At 40.1% G+C, this 24,220-nt stretch overlaps 2 protein-coding genes across 8 annotated transcripts; one reads left to right on the top strand and one right to left on the bottom strand.

Annotated features, from left to right (window-relative positions):
* Positions 1-627: 627 nt before the first annotated feature.
* Positions 628-10,346, bottom strand: LOC115151498 (uncharacterized). 4 transcript variants are annotated; one of them, XM_029695482.1, is made up of 6 exons: positions 10,139-10,346; positions 6,635-6,721; positions 6,386-6,530; positions 5,866-6,030; positions 1,703-1,740; positions 628-1,485 (listed from the first exon to the last, which is right to left on the bottom strand). In XM_029695482.1, the coding sequence occupies exons 2-6, from the start codon at positions 6,680-6,682 to the stop codon at positions 1,288-1,290; spliced, it is 594 nt and encodes a 197-aa protein (XP_029551342.1). In that variant the 5' UTR covers positions 6,683-6,721; positions 10,139-10,346; the 3' UTR covers positions 628-1,287. The 4 variants fall into 4 exon arrangements, with proteins under 4 accessions (XP_029551342.1, XP_029551341.1, XP_029551343.1 ...); XM_029695481.1 differs by having other exon boundaries at positions 6,386-6,526; XM_029695483.1 differs by lacking the exon at positions 10,139-10,346 and adding an exon at positions 9,801-9,819.
* Positions 10,347-17,449: 7,103 nt separating this feature from the next.
* dynlt2b (dynein light chain Tctex-type 2B) lies at positions 17,450-22,723 on the top strand. 4 transcript variants are annotated; one of them, XM_029695478.1, is made up of 5 exons: positions 17,450-17,475; positions 20,189-20,322; positions 20,963-21,032; positions 21,927-21,990; positions 22,074-22,723. In XM_029695478.1, the coding sequence occupies exons 1-5, from the start codon at positions 17,465-17,467 to the stop codon at positions 22,119-22,121; spliced, it is 327 nt and encodes a 108-aa protein (XP_029551338.1). In that variant the 5' UTR covers positions 17,450-17,464; the 3' UTR covers positions 22,122-22,723. The 4 variants fall into 4 exon arrangements, with proteins under 4 accessions (XP_029551338.1, XP_029551335.1, XP_029551337.1 ...); XM_029695475.1 differs by lacking the exon at positions 17,450-17,475 and adding an exon at positions 17,482-17,657; XM_029695476.1 differs by lacking the exon at positions 17,450-17,475 and adding an exon at positions 17,736-18,023.
* The last annotated feature ends 1,497 nt before the right edge of the window (positions 22,724-24,220 follow it).

Raw genomic sequence — 24,220 nt, 5'->3', positions numbered from 1 at the left:
ATGATGTTAGCACAGCTGAAAACTGTTGTTCTGATTAAAGAAGCTATAAAACTGGCCTTCTTTAGATTAGTTGAGTATCTGGAGCATCTGTCAGTCTATTTTTGTTCTGAGAAATGAAGGCTATCCCATGCAAGAAATAGTGGGAGGCCCCGGTGCACAACTGAGCAAGAGGACAAGTACATTAGAGTGTCTAGTTGAGAAACAGACGTCTCACAAGTCCTCAACTGACAGCTTCATTAAATAGTACCCGCAAAACACCAGTCTCAAAATCAACAGTGAAGAGGCAACTCCGGGATGCTGGTCTTCTAGGCAGAGTTGCAAAGAAAAAGCCATATCTCAGACTGGCCAATTAAAAGAAAAGATTAAGATGGGCAAAAGAACACAGACAGACAGAGTAACTCTGCACAAACATTGCCTAATAGCAATTGCCAGTGATACAATCCAAATGAAAATCCTCCAAATCCTCCATGCTTCGAGGCGTCAGCTAGACCGATCGTGTCAAGATTACAGCACTTGATGCACTGCATTTGTCTGTAAAGCTGTTAAAATTAGAGCCATTGAAAGTCTAAAAACAACATCCGTGAAAGAGCTGAATTAGATCAGAATGTAATCCGTGCGATATGATCACCTATTATGCAAAATAATTTATTTGAAACTTGATTTTCCCAGTATACATGTATGTCAATCATTGTGAATTTCAAACCATTGAGGGATGGAAAAAAAAAACATCTGTCAAGTAAACTGTGTTTAATGAGAACTTAGTTGGATTGCAGAGGACCATGCTAATTCTTTTGTAAAAAATCCCCCCCAGATACTTCTGGTAATCCAAATAGTGTCAGAGTAAATAAACAACATGACACTTTGTGAAAAAGAAAAACCCTATAAAAGGTGTATTTATCTGTGCAAACCCTACCGGAAATTTTCCACACAATTTAATGTTCCATGACTTTATAAAAAATAACATTTTAAAAAACATGTTAAAATTCAATTTTGTGTTACAGTCAAATGGGATATTGTATCTACAACGTATTTTTTGGGTTTGTTGTTGTTGTATTTCCAGTAGGGTACAGTCACGCATAGCCACACAGGGAGGTTGTTTTTTATTAATACGCGACTACGTGATTCAACACCTTTCTTCAGTATTTCCATTCTTACGGTATCTATCACCTCAGAGTGACACATCAACCGTTTTCAGCATCATTCTCTCAGCAACTGTTCCATATGTTGATAGAATCCAGTTCAAATCAGGCAACGCTGTTTGTATTTAAGAGAGTTTCAGTTGACTCACTATCTCCCATATGACACCCTTTGTTGTGGGGGAAAGGTGATTGCAGCATATTCCACTGTCTCTGCAGACCTCACCACTCCTCCCTCCCTCTCCCTCCCATGCCTGTTCCCCTCTTCTCCACTGGGTCTACGGTTGAAGTCCAGCACGCCGTATTCTACAGAATACACAGACATGGAGGTGGACGCCTCTCTTGACCCCTGAAAATGTATACAGTATGCATTTTATAAAACAGAACCTGTGCAATTTATTGGATTTGATCTAATAAATCTGTCAAAATACAAACATTTAAGCATTATTTTTTCAACTTTGTATTAGGAATTTGTCTTATGGTTGTTGCTAAGCAAATGTGTCAAAATTCTAACAAACCAAAGAATGACCAGGACTCTGAGAGACACCAATAGAGTGTGATCTTACCTGTTGCTTGGCCTTGAGGTTCTCTTGCTGGTCCCCCTCTGGACACAAGATAAAGATTTTATTATGTGTTAATCATAGACAAATGATCCTGCATTTTGTCACTTTTCTTAAACTCCTCTGGGTACATTGACTTCAACACAAAACCTAGGAGGCTCGTGGTTCTCAGCCCCTTCCATAGACTTACACAGTAATTATGACAACTTCCGGAGGATGTCCTCCAGCCTATCAGAGCTCTTGCAGCATGAGCTGAAGTGTTGTCCACCCAATCAAAGGATCAGATAATTAATCTAGTACTGAAAGCATAAACTACAGCTAGCTAGCACTGCAGTGTATAAAATGTGGTGAGTAGTTGACTCAAAGATAAAGAAAGCCAATAATTTAACAGTTTTGAACAAATACATTTCCAAAATGAAGGAGAAGAAAGAGAGAAATGGAGAAAGAGAGAGTCATTTTTTTCACTTTCAGCCTACTGAAACACCCTGCACAAACAGAGGTATGCTATGTTAGCTAGCTGGCTACACAGCACTGGAAGTCAAGGTAAGCTTTTGGTATAACTAATTTATGGCAGCTGATGTAACTGCTTACTGACTGTACACTAACGTTACTGCATGATTGTAGCGGGTTTACTAACACGTTAGTTCTATTAGCTATGCTGACTATGACATTACTTTAGCTAATATGGTGACAATGTAGGCTGTGTGTAGCAGTTTGACTTGGAAAGTTCTTTTGGCCTGGTCACATACAGCTGATGTGTTGTGCATTGAAGTCCACAAGCGAAGGGAAGAGGTGAGAGAAGGAGAGCGCATAGGATATGGCTTCCATGAAAGTGAACTGTTTTTACGCGTGATCAGGGGTGTATTCATTCATCAGATTCTGTTGAAAAACGTTTCTTAAACAGAAGCAAATGGAACAAAACAGGGCTAAACATACCTGAATTTATCCAATAAAAACTCTTGTTTGCAACTGTTGGACTAATGATTACACCCTATATCAGCTACATGCAGGCAAGTCTGTCACTGTCTGTCACATCAAATTTGTCTCTTGACCTGTGTGCACTTACGTTGTAAACTTTCATTTATAGCCTAGGTTGTAGCAACCTCATATGATGGGGCATAGGGAAAATTAGAGTATCATGTAGTAGCCTAAATCTATCAATGTTACATTGAACTGGGTGAATGGAATTTGAATGGGAGTCATCTGATATGCTGAAATAGAAATAAGGCCAGTGTTCAAGAAGAAAAAAACAACAACATCCTCCTTCATCTTAAACGGCACCAACCGCCACTGATACAAGATGATATAAGATCATGGCCTATAGTATTAGGGGTTGAAGATGGGAAAAGTTATTCTATTCATATCCAAGGATTTTAGTAGTCCAGACCATCTTTACAGTGTTGTGCTGCTTGTATCTGCAATCAACCTGAGTCAGTGACATTTTCCTCAAAGTCAGATGAAGTCGCTGGATGGAAAGATAGGCTTTTCTACTGGTACACAGTAGTGCTTGAGAAGGCATTTGTTCAAGAGGTACAAAACATGACATGTGGGGGGATACCAAAAAACACATCAAAGAAACATGATGCTCTGTTATGAAGTGGGACAGGAGAAAAGCAAACGAGAGTTTGAGACAGCATTTGTGAAAACAAACAGTTTGCAATTTTTCTCCCCGTCTCTGTGCTAATTTGAATTCTCTGTGTAGGTGGTTATTTCCTCTGGTTAAAGAAGGCTCATATCAATGAGCGTGAGTCATGCATATGAAACTGCAACAGTGGCTCATTCGAAGGGATGTATTCATCTCACTAACAAGGTTTCCATCCAGCATTTTCATGCAAGTAAAGTACATGTCTGATAAAAAATGTCACGACAGGCCTGATGGAAAGAGCACATTTGTCAGTTTTTCAAATGTCGACAATACAAAATACGTTACATATGGTGGGATCTTTTTGTGTCTGTAAAATTAATTATGCAAAAAATGGCAGTGGAAACACCTTTATGCACAAATGTTGATATAATAACCATCATATTGAAGAAAACTTTGAGTCACACAATGATATGTTGTGTGGTCCTCCCACTACCAGTGGGATCATTTAGCTATTATATCTTGAAATGTAGTACTCCATTAGGTATAACAAAATCTATGGAATTTCGCCATTACTACGATACAAAACTATCTCCATACCCTACTTCCATTCATTTGGATGGGTTACCTTCAGACTATTCCCATGAAACTTGTGGGGGTCGTAGAGCAAAATGAAGAACACCATCACTTTCGTGAGAGTCTTCCCCTTCCACAGTGTGGTCATATTAGTTTGTAGCTCAGACGCTACAGATGTTTTTTGTGAGAAGACAGATTTTTAGGATGTCTCATGGCTCCTTAACACCCGCCTGATTAACCCGGAAGCCAGCCGCACCAACGTGTCGAAGGAAATGTTATTCAACTGATGACCGAAGTCAGCCTGCAGGTACCCGGCCCGCCACAAGGAGTCGCTGGAGCGAGATGAGCCAAGTAAAGCCCCCCATGCGGCAAAACCCTCCCCTAACCCGGATGACGCTGGGCCAATTGTGCGCTGCCTTATGGGACTCCCAATCACAGCCGGTTGTGATACAGCCCGGGATCGAACCCGGGTCTGTAGTGACGCCTCTAGCACTGTGATGCATTGCCTTAAACCGCTGCGCCACTTGGTAGGCCCTATGGGGATTTTCTTTAATTATGTTACTTAGATTGAAGCACGGGTGCATCAAAATACTCTTCTTAAGGATTAGGCTACAGATGAAATAAATGATGAACTTCACAGGGTGGTCAAAGTGCACAATGATGAGGTTGATGCTCCTTTCAAATAAATATTGAGGGTCTTCAATTGTTATTCTGGTGACATGATGATCGATACTTGGCTTCCGTTTGACAAATAAAAATTATCTCGCTCGTTGGTCCATAATAATCTATATATATAATGAGGCATTTGTTTTACAAAAGCATCAGTAGAGTTGAAAATACGATGGAAAGCCATTTAACTTGTATTTTTTATTTGATACATGGGAATTTAATTGCGAAGTTATTTTTATGTGCACTACATCATCATGCACAGTCTAATCACTCATGGACAGATTCTCGTGGATAGATGAAACAGTGAGAATCTGTCAAGGCACAAGTAGAATTATGTGATTACAAGCAGCAGTAGTTCCTGGTTTTGGGTTTTCGTCATTGATTATTTGGACGAATCAGGATTGGGTGAAGGCGGTTCTTAAACTTGTGTGGTGATTTTCAAGCCTTTGTGCAGATGATAAACGGTTTTCACTAGATTTTACAGCCACAAAGTCAAAATTGTCTATATCGTAAAAATTCATGAAAACAAAAATTTCCTTTTTGGCCATGATAAAAACTGGTGAAATTAGCGGAAGGGAGAGGTTTTGCAGAGAGTTTCCGTTTGCGAGGGAGGAGTCTTCACTTTTTTCCTTTGCACAAAGGTAATCACAATTGTTAACAGCATTTCCCCCAGAAGTAAAACAGGAAATTACAAACTTCCACCAGATAATTTTACTTTTGGTTAATTTGATTACGCACAGCGTTTTATCTGCAAAAAGTCAATTGGATGGAAACACATCTCTGATGGGAAAATGCGCATACTTTTTTAATGCGGATTTTAGAATATTTGCATTTCAAATCTATCACCAATTGGATGGAAACCAAACTACTGATGCTCACCCCCCCCTCCCAAAAAAAAAAACCGCTATTGATTTCAGCTCCCTTAAGAATTTCTCCATTTGTCAGTTTGATCAAGAAAAATAATTTGACTGATTTAAGACTGTAAAGCTAAGTTTCAGATAATAAAGACATATCTTTGGTCCAGGTGTCGACATTAAGTGCAGGAAAGAAGTCGATGGACAAGAACCAAGGCCTTAATCTATGGATTGCATAGAATTACAACTACAAGAGATACTATGGTATCAGTGGAGGCTGGTGAGGGGAGGACGGCTCATAATAATGGCTGGAACATAAGCAAATGGAATGGCATCAAACACATGGAAACCATGTGTTTGATGTTGTTGATACCTTTCCAAAAATTCCGCTCCAGCATTACCACATGCCCTTCCTCCCTAATTAAGGTGCCACCAACCACCTGCTTATGATATGTATGGTTAGGGATAATGATAGGCCCCTTCAATACCTGGGCTCCTTTTGTAGGTCCAGCAGAACCAACCAAGCAGTCCGATTAACAGAGCTATGATGGATACCCCTAAAACAGCAAAGATGATCAGGACATAGACATTGTTGGCGTTTCCACTGTCGCTGATATCATCATCTTCGGCGTTAGAGGTGCATGATGGGTATTCTGGAATAGAAAATGGCTCCTTAGGTGAAACTAGATGAGACAGTGAATTAAGGTAAAGCAGAGTAGGGTCATGCTGTCTAGAACGTCAATCTTCAAGGACCACAATCTTGACCAAAGGCTTTAAAGGTCCATAGTTAGCTCATTTAAAACGGTGGCTTGGGTTGGTTTTGAATTGTTAACGGATAGTACTTGTAAAAAGGTTGTACATTTAGCTGGGTTCAATACAGGCTGGACGGACACTACTTTAAGATAAATAAAAAACATAATGTGATGTATCATGAAAACCCTTGTGCTAGACATTGACTTTGAATAGTTATATACATTATACTGTGAAGAGAGCGATCTTATAGCCTACCTGTGGTGTTACCATCCGATTGAAGGATAAGCGTCACCTCATTGCTTTGTAGCATGGGAGGATCTCTACTGGTTTGGAACAAGGTGATCCAATATGTTCCGTTGTCAACTGATGTCAGATTTCGGATGAAGAAAGAGGCCACTTTCTTCCCAGAGAAGCAGAGGTGGCTTTGTGAGCAACAGCTGTGCATATCATTATTACATTCACTGATCTTTTTAGAATTTTTGTAAAGACCAATTTGCACATTACCAGATGCTTTGGACATGTTATGAAATGAGAAGGGGATGGTGATCTCATGACCAATGATTCCTACCACTTTATCTGCCCAGTTGTGTCCTGAAAAAGAGAGAGGAAGTTGTCAACAAGTTAGGACATGACCTGATGATTTAGGTACACAAGATGTTGTTTTTTTTGTCCTATGACTTCTACCTTCACCTGTAGCATAACACACACATATTGTAAATTAATATTGTAATGGACCTTTAACATCTTTTACCTTTTAATCAACAACAAAAAAACAACTATGTTCTATATTACTAATATTACATTTATATTTATTTTAATATTATTAATATAATTCATATTTTAGTCATTTAGCAGACACTCTTATCCAGAGCAACTTACAGTTAGTACATTCATCTTAAGATAGCTAGTTGAGACAACCACATATCACAGTCGTAGTAAGTACATTTTTTCCTTTAATTAAGAAGTTATCAGCAAAGTCAGTGCTAGTAGGAAAAGAGAAGTAAAATATACTTCATCAAATATACACAGTGTTGTGTATATTTTCATCACTGTGCATACAGTATTGTTTATATTTCAGGTATATTTGTCTTATCCCAGGAACCCAGTTACCAGTTTTCATTGACTAGAGATATGATCCACAAATATTCCTTGGACAAAAATGTCTTCATAGGGATATAGAATAAATAAACAAAGCAATACAAAAATATTTTATGATCAAAGTGGAATAAAAATATTACAAAAATTAGAATGCCTTTTAGAAGGTATGAGAGTGCTTTCAGAAAGTATTCATACCCCTTGACTTATTCCACATTCTGTTGTGTTACAGCCTGAATTCAAAATGTATTGAATTAATTTTTTTCTCAACCATATCCTGAAATGACAAAGTAAAAACATGCTTTTAGAAATGTTGGCAAATGTATTTAAAATGAAATACAGAAATATCTACTTTACGTAAGTATTCACACCCTTGAGTTAATCCATGTCAGAATCCCATTTGGCAGCGATTACAGCTGTGGTCTGTCTGGGTAAGTCTCTAAAAGCTTTGCACACCTGGATTGTACAATATTTGCACATCGTTATTTTTTTTTATTCTTCAAGCTCTGTCGAGTTGGTTGTTGATCATTGCTAGACAGCCATTTCCTAGTATTGCCATAGATTTTCAAGCCGATTTAGTCAAAACTGTAATTAGGCCACTCAGGAACATTCAATGTCATCTTGGTAAGCAACTCCAGTGTACATTTGGCTTTGTGTTTTAGCTTATTGTCCTGCTGAAAGGTGCATTTGTCTCCCAGTGTCTGTTGGAAAGGAGACTGAATCAGGTTTGACCTGTGCTTAGCTCTATTTCGTTTCTTTTTACCCATCAAAAAACTCCCGATGACAAGCATACTCATAACATGATGCAGCCACCACCATGCCTGAAAATATGAAGTGGTACTACTCAGTGATGTGTTGTGTTGGATTTTCCCCAAAAATAACGCATTGTATTCAGGACATAAAGTGAATTGCTTTGCCACATTTTTTGCAGTTTTACTTTAGTGCCTTATTGCAAACCTGGATGCATGTTTTAGAATATTTGTGTTTGGTAAAAGCTTGCTTTTCACTCTGTCAATTAGGTTAGTATTGTGGAGTATCTACAATGTTGTTGATCCATCCTCAGTTTTCTCCTATCACAACCATTAAACTCTGTAACTGTCACCATTGACCTCATGGTGAAATCCCTGAGCAGTTTCCTTCCTCTCTGGAACTGAGTTAGAAAGGATGCCTGTATCTTTGTAGTGACTGGGTGTATTGATACACCATCCAAAGTGTCATTCATAATTTCATCATGCTCAAAGGAATATTTGCAACAAGGCACTAAAGTAATACTGCAAAACATGTGGCAAAGCAATTCAATTTTTGTCCTGAATACAAAGTGTTATGTTTGGGGCAAATCCAATACATCACATTACTGAGTACCACTCTTCCTATTTTCAAGTATAGAGGTGGCTGCCTCATGATATGGGTATGCTTGTAATTGTTAAGGACTGGGGAATTTTTCAGGATAAATAGGGAAGCAGAATGGAGCTAAGCACAGGCTAGATCCTAGAGGAAAACCTGGTTCAGTCTGCGTTTCACCAGACACTGGGAGATGAATTCACCTTTCAGCAGGACAATAACCTTAAACACAAGGCCAAATCTACACTGGAGTTGCTTACCAAGAAGACAGTAAATCTTCCTGAGTGGCCTATTTTCAGTTGTGAATTAAATCTGCTTAAAAATCTATGGCAAGACCTTAAAATGGTTGTCTAGCAATGATCAATAACCAATTTGACAGAGCTTGAAGAATTTTGAAAATAATCATGGGAAATGTTGCAGAATCCAGGTGTGGAAAGCTCTTAAAGACTTACCCAGAAAGACTCACAGTTCACAGTAATCACTGCCAAATGTGCTTCAACAAAGTAGTGACTCTAACATGTATTAACCCAGGGGGTTGAATACTTGCATTACAGAGTATTTTGTGTAGATCGTTGACAACAAGAAGACAATTAAATACATTTTATCCCACTTTGTAACACAACAAAATGTGGAAACAGTCAAGGTGTAAATACTTTTGGAAGGCACTGTAATTGTATTTGTGGGCTACAGAGATGAGGTAGTCATTTGAAAATCATGTTAAACACTATTATTGCACACAGAGTCCAAGCGACTTGTTAGGCACGTTTTTACCCAAAAGGGGTTGAATACTTATTGACTCAAGACATTTCAGCTTTTCATTAATTTGTAAAAATGTCTAAAAATATAAATCCACGGGTATTGTGTGTGACACAAATCTCAATTTAATCAATTTTAAATTCAGGCTGTAATACAACAAAATGTGGAAAAAGTCAAGGGGTGTGAATACTTTCTGAAGGCACTGTATATAGGCCTACTGTACCCCAATTCAAATAAATGCTATGGAAAACGTTTGTCACCTTGTCACATATTCCACAAGCAAAAAGTCACAAAAACATTGGATTAAATATACAGCCCATTTCGCCACTATGGCCTATTTATTGCCTTACCTCCCTTATCCTACCTCATTTGCACACACTGTATATAGAAATGTTTTCTATTGTATTATTGACTATATGTTTTGTTTATTCCATGTGTAACTCTGGGTTGTTGTATGTGTCGAACTGCTTTGCTTTACCTTGGCCAGGTCGCAGTTGTAAATGAGAACTTGTTCTCAACTGGCCTTCCAGCTTAAGTAAAGGTGAAATAAAAAAAATGAAATAAAAATACAGTCTTGGTTGTTCAGAGACATACCATAAATACTCTGTGCTACTGAGTATCACCTCCTCTGACTTGTGAGTTCGATGATAAAGAGTTGGGTTACTAAAGTTCCTTTTCCTATAGTTTAAGTCATAACTTTACAGATCAGGAATGTTTTATAAATAATAATCCTTCAACATTTGATCCGAACATACACAGTCACTGCCATTCTAGTAGGCTACATCTACAGTACATAGACAGAGGAAGATGGCCTACCGTTGAACAGCACGATGAGGACAACCAGTAAGAGAGGCTTTGAGCTAGAGTAGTAGAACATGATACACGAGGACTGGATCAGAAGAATGGAGCTTCTATCCTTGGCTTAAATTATGTGTCTGCCCCGTCTGTCTCCACTCATCTAACGCCTGATCTGTTTCTTCTTTCCCTCAAACTTGAGCTCATAGTAAAGAGAGAAATGCTGACAGGAACTAGCTTGAACCCATATGTATGTGCAACTACAAGCACCTCCTGTGAACAAAGGCTTCAAAGGGGTTCTGGGACTTGTGGTGCAGACTTGTGAGTGTCTCAAGCGTGCCAATAAAAGTCAGAATAATGTTTCAGTTAAGAGAAAGTTCACCTTAAAAGAAAAGTAGCCTATGTCAGACATTGTCATACCTCACAACTGTTTTGGATCCAAAGCCAAGCTGGGTCCATGCCACAGCATCTGTGAGCCACTCAAATTGTAAGAAATAAAAAATAAAATTATTCCATGACACTTCTGATGTATAAAAATGTATGGCAAGATAAAAAACAAAAACATTTGGGGTGAGTGTCACGTCCTGACCCTAGTAAGATGTCATTTTCTATTGTAGAGTAGGTCAGGGCGTGACAAGGGGTGTTTTGGGTGGTTTGTCTATGTTTTCTATTTCTATGTTTTGTTATAGTATTCTATTTCTATGTTGGAGGTTTTTGGGATGATCTCCAATTAGAGGCAGCTGGTTCGCGTTGTCTCTAATTGGAGATCATATTTAAGTTGGGGTTTTTTTCTAGTGTGTTTGTGGGCAGTTGAATTCTGTTTAGTTGTGCTCTGTGTAGACTTCAAGTACCTGACAGAACTGTAAGCTGTTCGTTTTCTCTTTGTTATTTTCTTTAGTGTTCTGAGTTTAATTAAACGTAATGATGAGCACTCAACACGCTGCGCCTTGATCCCCTCTATACGACAGCCGTTACAGAACTGTCCACCACAATTGGATCAAGCAGCGTGCCCGGGAGGAGATGGATACCTGGTCTATAGAGGAGTGGAAAGAAAGGATAAATTGGACTTGGGGCCAGGTATTGGACAGATATCGACGCCTGCTGGGGAAGAACGAGAGGCAGCACACGGTGAGTTTGGCGGGGTCAGGGGTGAGACCTGAGCCATCTCCCCGTGCTTATCGTGGTGAGCATGTGCCTGCCTCTCGCACTCTCCCTCCAGTGCGCCTCCATAGCCCAGTACGTCCTGTGCCTGCTTCTCGCACTCTCCCTCCAGTGCGCCTCCATAGCCCAGTACGTCCTGTGCCTGCTCCTCGCACTCTCCCTCCAGTGCGCCTCCATAGCCCAGTACGCACTGTGCCAGTTCTGCGCATCCGGTCTTTAGTGCGTCTCCCCAGTCCGGTGAGACCTGTTCCAGCTCCACGAAAGAAGCCTCCAGTGATGATCCATGGCCCGGAGCCTGTAGAGACGATCCACGGCACGAAGCCTCCAGTGACGGTCCACGGCCCGGAACCCCCTGAGGTTGGCCTGCAGCCCGGAACCCCCTGAGGTTGGCCTGCAGCCCGGAACCCCCTGAGGTTGGCCTGCAGCCCGGAACCCCCTGAGGTTGGCCTGCAGCCCGGAACCCCCTGAGGTTGGCCTGCAGCCCGGAACCCCCTGAGGTTGGCCTGCAGCCCGGAGCCTCCAGCGACGATCCACGGTCTGGTGGTACAGAAGCAGAGGGATCTGCGGGCGGAGCGGGGGTTACGCCCCGAACTGGAGCCACCTCCGCTGCTGGAGGATCTGCTGGATAGTAAGGTTCTGGGTATTGCACTACTGTTTTTTTTTGTTGTTTTTTTTGCATTCGGAGTCTGCACCTTTTGGAGGGGGGTACTGTCACGTCCTGACCCTAGTAAGATGTAATTTTCTATAGTAGAGTAGGTCAGGGTGTGTTTTGGGTGGTTTGTCTATGTTTTCTATTTCTATGTTTTGTTCTAGTATTCTATTTCTATGTTGGAGGTTTTTGGGATGATCTCCAATTAGAGGCAGCTGGTTCACGTTGTCTCTAATTGGAGATCATATTTAAGTTGGGGTTTTTTTCTAGTGTGTTTGTGGGCAGTTGTATTCTGTTTAGTTGTGCTCTGTGTAGACTTCAAGTACCTGACAGAACTGTTAGCTGTTTGTTTTCTCTTTGTTATTTTCTTTAGTGTTCTGAGTTTAATTAAACGTAATTATGAGCACTCAACACGCTGCGCCTTGGTCCCCTCTATACGACAGCCATTACAGTGAGAAGTATATATGGTTCACCAGCAACAAATGATGAGGGATTAATCATCGTAAAATCATTCCTCTGATCATGAAATCAAGAATCAAAACATATATTTTCATGAGTACCATTTGCATAAACAGTAAGCATGACATTAGATGAGGTAATCAGTTGCCAAAACAGCAGTTTGAAGCTTACTGGAGGATGTAGGGGGGTTCTATGAGAATATGTCAGAGAGAGAGTTGCCGGTGGTCTACAGTAGTGGAGGAATCAAAACAAAGGGTTTTGTTGTGGTATCTGTGGTCGTTGGGAGGGCGTCCTCTTCAGCTGTTTTTTGTGGTCCTGCTGACATCCTTCTGCTGTGTGAATCCTACCATCTTCTTGTCACTTTAAACTGAGACCACAATTGTTAACTGACTGACTTATCAGCAGTCTCTTTATCATTTTGAACTGTAACAAATGCACTCGCTGGAAACATACCTACCTTTGAAGGTTTATTTTTTACGCCCCGGCTTGAAGTTCCCCCTCAGTGCAGATGGGATCTAGTCTGACTATCCATCCACATCAAACTGACCAAAACACCACTTCCACTATTGTTTCTTCTTCACAATGAATGTATGTATCCACTGCCTAAAAATATTTGGTATGCTATGCTCTTCTCTTATACCAACACATAGGCCTAAACAACAACACATAGGCCTAAACACCTTTGACATTTGGTTTAGTAGGCCATATTTCACACTCCTCAATGTTTTTAATAATACACTACATGACCAACATTATGTGTACACCTGCTGGTTGAACATCTCATTCCAAAATCATGGGCATTAATATGGAGTTGGTCCCCCCTTTGCTGCTATAACAGCCTTCACTCTTCTGGGAAGGCTTTCCACTAGATGTTGGAACATTGTTGCATGGACTTGCTTCCATACAGCCACAAGAGCATTAGTGAGGTCGGGCATTGATGTTGGGCGATTAGGCCTGGCTTGCAGTCGGCGTTCCAATTCATCCCAAAAGTGTTTGATGGGGTTGAGGTCAGGGCTCTGTGCAAACCAGTCAATTTCTTCCACACCGACCTCGACAAACCATTTCTGTATGGACCTCGCTTTGTGCACGGGGGCATTGTCATGCTGAAACAGGAAAGGGCCTTCCCCAAACTTTTGCCACAAAGTTGGAAGCACAGAATCATCTAGAATGTCATTTTATGCTGTAGCGTTAAGATTTCCCTTCACTGGAACTAAAGAGCCTAGCCCATTTGGGCAGGTAGTGTTCTCCTGATATCCGCCAAATCCCGATTCGTCTGTCGGACTGCCAGATGGTGAAGCATGATTCATCACTCCATAAAAAAGGTTTCTACTGCTCAAGAGTCCAATGGCGGCGAGCTTTACACCACTCCAGCCAATGCTTGGCATTACGCATATTGATCTTAGACTTGTGTGCGGCTGCTCGGCTATGGAAACCCACTTCATGAAGCTCCTGACAAACAGTTATTGTGCTGCTGTTGCTTCCAGAGCCAGTTTGGAACTCGTTAGTGAGTGTTGCAACCGAAGGCAGACGATTTTTACACACACTTATTTGAAGGAGTGTCCATAATACTTTTGTACAGTGTATATTTGAGGTCGACCGAATTTATGATTTTTCAACACCGATACCGATTATTGGAGGACCAGAAAGGACAACAAAAAAAAGCCGATACCAATTAATCGGATGATATATATATATACACAGTTGAAGTTGGAAGTTTACATACACCTTAGCCAAATATTAAACTCAGTTTTTCACATTTTCTGACATTTAATCTTAGTAAAAATTCCCTAGCTTAGGTCAGTTAGGATCAGCACTTTATTTTAAGAATGTGAAATGTCAGAATAATAGTAGAGACAATTATTTATTTCAGCTTTGATTTCTTTCATCACATTCCCAGTGGGTTAGAAGTTTACATACACTCAATTAGTATTTGGTAGCATTGCCTTTAAATTGCTTAACTTGGGTCAAACGTTTTGGGTAGCCTTCCACAAGCTTCCCACAAAAAGTTGGGTGAATTTTGGCCCATTCCTCCTGACAGAGCAGCTGTAACTGAGTCAGGATTGTAGGCCTCCTTGCTCGCACACGCTTTTTCAGTTCTGCCCACACATTTTCTATGGGATTGAGGTCAGGGCTTTGTGATGGCCACTCCAATACCTTGACTTTGTTGTCCTTAATAAGCCATTTTGCCACAACTTTGGAATTATGCTTTGGGTCATTGTCCATTTGGAAGACCCATTTGCGACCAAGCTTTAAATTCCTGACTGATGTCTTGAGATGTTGCTTCAATATATCCACATAATTTTCTTTCCTCATGATGCCGTCTATTTTGTGAAGTGCACCAGTCCCTCCTGCATCAAAGCACCCCCACAACATGATGCTGCCACTCCCGTGATTCATGGTTGGGATGGTGTTTTTTGGCTTGCAAGCATCCCCCTTTTCCTCCAAACATAACGATGGTCATTATGGCCAAACAGTTCTATTTTTGTTTCATCAGACCAGAGGACATTTCTCCAAAAAGTACGATCTATGTCCCCATGTGCAGTTGCAAACTGTAGTCTGACTTTTTTGGGCGGTTTTGGAGCAGTGCATTAGCTAACCTGTTCAGTTTACATACAGCATGGTATATAGCTCGATATCTGTCAGTCAGTCACAGCTGGCTGAATTGTTTCTAGTTCTGCTACGTCGACAGTACCTAGCTAACTACTTTGCCACTTTGGACAGCTTATCCTTGGACACGGTGGTGGAAGCGTTGCTTAGAGCCCATTTGCTATTAAATGACCAATGGGGTGAGGCGTGGGTCTTGATGGTCTCATAGTGCGTTTCAGTTCTTATTTGAGCAACGACGACCTTTGGGAAGTAGTGACAACTCAGGACTTCATGCCCTCTTCTATTTCAATTCAATTTAAGAGCTTTTGGCATGGGAAACACATGTTAACATTGCCAAAGCAAGTGAACTCTATAATAAACACTTAGTGAAATAAACAATAAAAATGTTACAGTAAACATTACACTTACAAAAGTTCCAAAAGAATAAAGACATTTCAAATGTCATATTATGTCTATATATAGTGTTGTAATGATGTGCAAATAGTACAAAAGGGAAAATAAATAACATAAATATAGGTTGTATTTACAATGGTGTTTGTTCTTCACTGGTTGCCATTTTCTTGTGGCAACAGGTCACAAATCTTGCTGCTGTGATTGCACACTGTGGTATTTCCTATTTCCTGTGCCTTACCTGTGGCTCAGTTGGTAGAGCCTGGTGTGTGCAACACCAGGGTTGTGGGTTCAATTCCCACGGGGGGCCAGTACAAAACAAATAATACAAAAAATGCATGAAATGAAAATGAAATGTATGTAAGTCGCTCTGGATAATGTAGTTATAGTTATTCATCATAGTAATAATATCATTATAGGTAATAAAATATGTAAGAGTTGATAATGCAATAGACTGTTGTTGACTTGTGTCCTGTGGCAATGTATAACATTAATTAGTTTATCTAACTCTAACTCTGGATAAGAGTGTCTGCTAAATAAACTAAAATGTAAATGTAATGTATTTCACCCAATAGATATGTGAATTTATCAAAATTGGTTTTGTTTTTGAATTCTTTGTGGTTCTGTGTAATCTGAGAGAAATATGTGTCTCTAATATGGTCATACATTTGGCTAGAGGCTAGGAAGTGCAGCTCAGTTTCCACCTCATTTTGTGGGCAGTGTGCACATAGCCTGTCTTCTCTTGAGAGTCAGGTCTGCTTTCAGCGGCCTTTCTCAATAGCAAGGCTGTACATAGTCAAAGATTTCCTTAATTTTGAGTCAGTCACAGTGGTCAGGTATTCTAAACCTGTACCCTTATCCTAAACTAGGTTCATATCCTCTACCCAGGTATTCTGCTTCCAAATATTGGAGAATATGCCAGAGTTGAGGATGATGTTAAAGAGTTTAACTATAGCCAATTGGAATTTGTGGTCTGTATATTTTATCATTTCATTTAGGATACCATCAACCCCACTGTTTTTTTAGGGTTGGAGGGTTTGTATTTTGTCCTGTAGTTTATTCAATGTAATTGGAGAATCCAGTGGGTTCTGGTAGTCTTTAATAGTTGATTCTATTTGATCATGTATATATTTTTGATGTTTGTTCTTTGTTATAGAGCCAAAAAGATTGGAGAAGTGGTTTACCCATACAGCTTCGGTTTTGGATAGATAACTCTTCGTGTTGTTGTTTGTTTAGAGTTTTCCAATCTCTTCTCAATGTATCGGTCTGGTGAAGGTCAGGTTTACCAAGGTACAAGTGGGACAGGGTGGTTCTCCTTTTTTTCTTCCTCAGCTTGATTTGATTAAAACAAACTTTTATGGATTTAAAATGTAAAGAATTAAAGTAAAAATAAATAACTACAAATTATAATAAAAGGAGGAGGGGTTGGGTAGAGGATATGAACCTGGTTTAGGGTAAGGGTTTACATTTAAAGGGAAGGGTTGTGAATAGGATACAAACCTGGTTTAAGGTAAGGGAACTTGGGTTGGGGGAAGGGGTAAATAAGTTTATTAAAAATAGAAAGTAGGGGATGGAAACTTGTTGTTTAAGATACTAAAGAACAAGTTATTTCAGTCTCATCATGACCTTATTACCCATCCCCCCTAACATCGCCTCCATGTCAAGACTACCAATCCTAAATTGAGAGAAAAGATGATTTGAAGGTGAAAAAAAGAACAAGAACCTTGAGTGAAAATAAGTTGTTTGACCAAAGAAAGATTGGATGCAAATATCAACTGAATTGTTTCAACATTTTTCATACAATTGAAATCACGATTTGTTGTAAAAAAAAATAAAAAAAATCTCCCAATGTGCATTACTTCACCGTCGCTTACAATATAAATACTATTACTGACGTATTTTTTTTATTTTTGGCTAATTATTTTGACCTCAAATTGGCTCTTGGAAGATGTTGTAACAACGTTCAACATTTGAAGTCTTGAACGAGACTTCAAATGTTGAACGTTGTTACGACAACATCTTCCAAGTTCCAACAATCGTTGAGAGGATACGCTTGGTTCGATACACTTCCGGAAGCGGAAATGTTGTTATGGTAACATAAGCAAACGTTTATTCTGTCCTCTTGAGGCTTTAGCTCAAGCTCCATGTTTTTATGTATTATTTGCTAAATTAGTTTTCTTACCATCCAACGCACCATAATACATACGCAGTTAAAATGGAGGGAGCAGATACCGGAGGAAATACTTACCTCATTAGACCGAATTATCATCACAAGTAAGTTGCCACACTCAATGCTAGCGGTAAAGTTAGCTAGCTAACGTTAGCTATTCAAGAGAGGAAGAGGCAAAGTGAGAGGTTTTACTGCGCCCACGAAAATAATTTGGGTGGTCGTTGGAGGTTCGAAGGAGTACGGTAGTAGTGGTTGGGAGGAAATGGCGACTGCTTGAATCTGAAAGTGTCCAAAAGTGAAGTGTGTGACAATGAATGTAAAATAGTGAAATCAAAGAATGGAACAAAACGAGAAAAAGTTGTGGTAGAAGACAAGGACCGGTCCAATAATGCACTGCGTTAGGAGATTCATTTGGGAACTCCATTTGTAATATAACGTTATAGGACTGAAGAAATGTGGATTGAATCAAGGTGACTAGAAGCGGCCGAGTTTTGGTTAATTGTGTTGATGAAGAACCGAAGAAGTATGCACTGGACCTGGTTAAGCTGTCCACGTCAGAAGTAACATGTATTGATCTTCGGAGTAGGGCGCCTGCCAAATGAGTTATAGCTGGAGTCTCGTTGGATATAGATGACGAATACATTAGTCAGAAAATCCCAGGAGTGGTCAGTGTACGTCGCCTGACCCGTATGGTAAATAGAAGGAAGGAGAAAAGCCTATCGATGTTATTGTTGTTTGAGGAGGGTGGATATAATTTGTGGAACGTTCCAAAAGGAATCTGTTCCAAAAACTTTGTAAACGACAAGGTTGTCAACAAACAACGCATACAATGTTGTATAGCGGCAGAATAAGATACCAGGTAGGGAGTCGGCTATTTAATTAAGGTTTTCACTCACCACTTTTATTCTGGAAAATGTCTGCCCTCACTCTGGTAGCCTATGGACAAACATTAAGAATAAGCTACGTGGTAAATTGATGCCTATTCGTCAGCTAGTTGAATTGATCATGCTACTTTGTATGCATTGTTTGTTAGCATTCTTGTACTTTACGAAGTTTTTGGAACAGATTCCTGTTGGAACGTTCCACAAAGTATACCCACCGTTTGAGGAGACCTCTACCTAATGTGAGGTATGCAGTGAGAGCATTTGTGTCCAAACATTACAATGTGGGAATTGTAAAGGATATGGTCACGTGTCAAATGTTTTCAGACAGGAGAAGTATAGTATTGAAGAATCTGTCAATGGGAAAACATTGCAACTGTGGTGGGATCATACTCTGGACTTCCTTCTCTGAGTATCCTGTTAGGGTGAAGGAGGTTGAGGTGTCAGGGCTTTACAGCAGATCTCTTATGTGGAGGCGGTGAAGAGAGTCGAAGGAGCAAGAGGCAATAGTGTTGAAGATATGGTGGTGGATGCATTGCAACCAGTTGTTTTAAGTCAATTGGGTGATCTGGATTCACTCATTGTGAAGAGTGTATCCACAGTGATTAATTGTACAGCACAATTGTCAAAGAAGTCCAAGAAGCTGGACATGATTATCTGCAGCCGAGAAGTTTTTGGGGCTCCAAGACTAAACGGCAGAAGCACTGCAAGGACTATTGTTGCTAGGAAATGTCCTGCCCTCACAGGAGTCCATTGAGCCTTTGTAGGGACCTGATTTTATTTGTATAAAAATAGTTTGTATGATATTAGATTTTTTTTAAACGTACATAATTTCCTTTTTTGGGATCCTTATTATTCACCCTCACAGTAGGTGGTGGAATGCACTTTGTCAGCTCCAGTATTGGAACGGGCAATCGTTCGGCTCTAACCTCTAGGCTACCTGCTACTCTAAAATAATTTGATGAATTGACACCTTTTTCTTTGGCGGTCAATGAGAGTGTGTCAAAATAGGTCACCAAAAACACTGAATTGCTAATTCAGTACATGAGGCTTATTTTATCAAATAGAAGTTTGGTAATGGTTAGGTTGTTACTGAGATAAGTGGATGCACGTGACATTTCGGCAACTTAACCCAAAAACGACTTTGTATCGGAGTTGTGCCTGTTGTCATAGAGATCTGATAGATGACTCATCATGGATATAACCCGTTTTAGCATCGCCATTGAGGGCTTCCACCATTTTAAAGTAGTCAACTGTGTGGGGATTCATGAGTTGGGAGCAATCAGCCAATGAATTAGAATACAATTGACTACTTTAAAATGGCGATAGCCTTAATGGTGCTGCCCATACTGTCACAGACGCTATAATGGTACAGCTACACAGATGATTCCTCTATCTATGCCTATGGCCTGCAGTTTACATGCGTATCTGCCCTCTCATTGGCTAGAATTGTCCTATCAGATCTCGCCTCCCACCTGCCTTCCATATTTGAGTACATATTTCACATTGTTAGAGCAGTCACTCAAATATCTTGCCAATATAATATACAGTCTTTAGCTATGCTGCTGCACCAGTCAACGTTCAAGACATTTTGTTGCACAATTTACTGTTATGTAGACTAGATATATAGCTAGCTATGAAACAAAATTAGTTGGCTATCTAATATCTAGCTAGCTAATGTTAGTTAGCAGGGCAGCCTGGTGTGTCTCTCTGTCTTTCCTTCTCTTTATCTATCTATTTTGTTTTTATTTCAGGTTCAAAGCAGCTGTTGTGAAGGAATGCATTCGTGATATCCTGAGAGAACAACTGTCTGGGGTGCAGTATGATCCGGATGAGGTCGGCGTTCTGTCCCGTTCATTAGCGGATTGCATAAAGGACAAACTGAAGCGTGAGAAATTACTCAGCCGTTACAAAGCCTCTAACTGCGGCTGACGTTGTGAAACAACTCTTATCCTAATAAGATTAGTAAATGTGTAGTAATGAGTGTCTTTGGCTCTCGCACCCCTCCCAACTCATTCTTAAATAACTTATAGATCTGTCTATAAACTTGGGCATCAGTGAGGATTTCCTGCGGTGGACAACTTGTTACAGCTGTTAAGTCATTGATAATAATCTGCCACATTTTTTTTGTAATTATTTTAAGATATAAGGGGAAAACATGGCTACATTTAATACAATTCACGAGTTGATTTAGAAACTGTTTAAAACCCTTTCTCATGGTTGGTGTCTTGACAGATTTGTCCAAAATCGTTTGACATTAAACACGACTTTTCTTACCTTGCATTTATAGCAGTGTTGTTTGGCCTTAAACCATATATTAAGCATGCATCAGTTTAAAAGAAGTCCTGGATGCTTTGCTATCAGTAGACAACAAGAAATCCATAGGGGCCGACAAATTGGATCCTGGTTTGACCATTGTTATCAGGAAATATGCCAAAAGTATGGAAATCAGCTTTATTTTTTTCTCAATTTACCTTGTAACAAATACAGTTAATGATAATGGTATCTCTCTCTCTCTCCAATGACAGATGTGGGCTTTGACCGATACAAGCTGGTGGTACAAGTGGTAATTGGAGAGCAGCGAGGAGAAGGTGTCAAGTGAGTGATGTCACTAGCTCCTATACCGTTTAGATAATATGCACGGAGGATGTGACACTAGCTCCTATACCGTTTAGATAATATTAACGGAGGATGTGGCACTAGCTCCTATACCATTTAGATAATATGCACGGAGGATGTGGCCCTAGCTCCTATACCGTTTAGATAATATGCATGGAGGATGTGTCACTAGCTCCTATACCGTTTAGATAATATGCACGGAGGATGTGTCACTAGCTCCTATACCGTTTAGATAATATGCACGGAGGATGTGTCACTAGCTCCTATACCGTTTAGATAATATGCACGGAGGATGTGGCCCTAGCTCCTATACCGTTTAGATAATATGCACGGAGGATGTGGCCCTAGCTCCTATACCGTTTAGATAATATGCATGGAGGATGTGTCACTAGCTCCTATACCGTTTAGATAATATGCACGGAGGATGTGACACTAGCTCCTATACCGTTTAGATAATATGCATGGAGGATGTGGCTCTAGCTCCTATACCGTTTAGATAATATGCACGGAGGATGTCTGTTTTCCTTTCTACTAAGGCCATGTCTGACCATCTTTTTAGTTCACAAGTCTTATGGACCCCACTTATCCTCATAGAAACATTGTTGAGCACTAGAGTGAACAAAGGTACCCTAAAGCTTTTAGTAGTAATGGAAGGGGTGAACTCTTACAGGCTAAAACATAACTAGACTGTTAGGGACTATGCTCTGTGTCCTGTACCTTTTTATCGGGGAGCGTGCATGACACCTAGTGGTGGCTTTAATGTCAAAATGCATTATGTTGGTCTCTGTGGTTGTTGTATTGTGATTTCCAAAGCTTCTTTCTTTGTGTTAAAGTTCATTAAAAGGATCTGATGACTTCTTCCTGTCTCACCAGGATGGCTGCCAGGTGTTTCTGGGATGCTGACACAGACAGCTACGCTCAGGAAATTTTCATGAATGTAAGCATTTTATCTTCCAGTCTGGTATGAGGAAATGTCATTTTTTTGATAGTCCGTGATAATTACTATTTTCCCTCCTCTAGGACAGTTTGTTCTGTGTGGCGGCTGCTTTTGGCAGTTATTTCTACTGAGGACAAAAGAAGATGGGAAGATGTTGCAATAGCTTTGCTATTTTTAAAAGCACTTTTGCAGTCATGACTTCAGTAATTGCATAATTACTTTGACACAAGAACTTTAAAATGAGAGTGCTCCACATAAAACATCCACAAAGACAGAAAATGGTCCACAAAGCATCTCCGAGTAGAAGTGATGATCCGGGATCGGTTTAACCTTTTTAGATCATAGTGAATAGGATTACATGGGCAGATCCTAGATCAGAACTTCTACACTGAGATGCTTTGTGGAACTTGCCCTTTCCCCGGAGAAGATGCACTGTGCAATCTCTGTTGTGTTTTTTTTTTTGGAAGTAGCAGCAAATTACAGTTAAATACTCTGACAGAAAGATGACTGTGGCCATGCTTCACTGCAACAAGACAGGCACTGTTTTATTCATACTAATGTCAGGTCAACCTGAGAATAAAACATGCATAACCTACACACAGACTGTAGCTGTAACATGGTGTTCAATTCTGTCTACCAATGTTTTCTTTCTAATCTATGTCATTTTACATCAATCAACCTTATTGCTATTTGTATACAAGATTAGTTTATTAAATTTAATTCATTTCAAATATATTGGCTATTTGACTTGTCATTGGGTACTGCAATTGACTCTCCAATTTTATACAGACATCCTTGCTAATGAGGAAGGCACAAACAAATGAACAATTGTTAACTTCCTATCTTGTAGCCATAGATGCATGCACTTTATGTAGCTAGGTTTACAGTTATCCAGCTAGTTCCCCAGTGAAAATGTTCTGTGGTAATTACCTGGAAGCGTACTTTGCAGCTGGGTCCTCAGTACACTTTCGACTTTGAATTATTGTCTATCTCTCACCACTCAAATGTGTCCCGTGTGGCTCAGTTGGTAGAGCACAGTTCTTGCAAGACCAGGATTGTGGGTTCGATTCCCACGGGGGACCAGTATAGGGGGAAAAAAAAACATTTATCCACTCACTACTGAAAGTCACTCTAGAGAAGAGCGTCTGCTAAATGTCTCAAATGTAGTAACACAGGTGAGTTGCTCTTATCTTTCGGTAAACCCTAGATACTGCATGAAAAGCCCATGAGGCTGTTTCTGAGATACTGGAACCGGCGTGTCTGGCACCGGTGATCATACCATGCTCAAAGTTGCTTAGGTCAGTCGTTTTGTCCATTCTAACGTTCAATTGAACAGTAACTGAATGCCTCAATGCCTGTCTGCTTGCTTTATATAGCAAGCCACGGCCACGTGACTCACTGTAGGAGCGAATCATTTTCGTGGTGGTGTACCTAATAAACTGTATAGTAGCTTCACATCTAGAAACCACCGTTGAAACGATTAGGTTTTGTGTTTGGGCTCTTTTTAACCCATCCTAAATATGTTTTGGTTTTTTTCGCCCGTTCTTTACAAGATTAAGTATTTGTGTTGGTTGTGAATGAGGTGGTGGAGTGATGCATTGGAACACCTGACTTTAAAGGAGACCGGTGTGTCAGGTGTGGGAAGTGCACCAATGGAAACGTATAAACACAAAGTGGCACATACACGGGTTGGTTGTTTAGCAACACAACCTATGCGTGCACAACTATGGGGCAAAACAGAAGGGGTTGGCTTAGATTGTTGACAACATATTAACCATAGTTTGTCTTCAATTCTTATTGAAAACAAATACATTTGTACAATGAGCACTTGTCTCTCAAGTACATGGAATTTTAGCCATATTAGCATAGACGTGACATCAGTCAAAACACCTCAAAACATGCTATCAAGAACAAGATGTAACTAGCTGAATCCCCATAGGGCAGCTTCTTGTCGTTGCTAGCTATCTGGCCATCCAGAATCATGGCAGTTAGTTGGCAACAATGACAATAATCTGGCCATCCAGAATCAGGGCAGTTTCTTTTCATTGTTGCTAGCTATCTGGCCATCCAGAATCATGGCAGTGTCTTGTCATTGTTGCTAGCTATCTGGCCATCCAGAATCAGGGCAGTTTCTTTTCATTGTTGCTAGCTATCTGGCCATCCAGAATCATGGCAGCTTCTTGTCATTGTTGCTAGCTATCTGGCCATCCAGAATCACAACAACACACAT

This window comes from Salmo trutta, chromosome 17 (assembly GCF_901001165.1).
Source record: "Salmo trutta chromosome 17, fSalTru1.1, whole genome shotgun sequence".
NCBI lineage: Eukaryota > Metazoa > Chordata > Actinopteri > Salmoniformes > Salmonidae > Salmo > Salmo trutta.
Note: the sequence above shows the minus strand (reverse complement) of the source record. Positions and strands in the feature narration are given on the sequence as shown.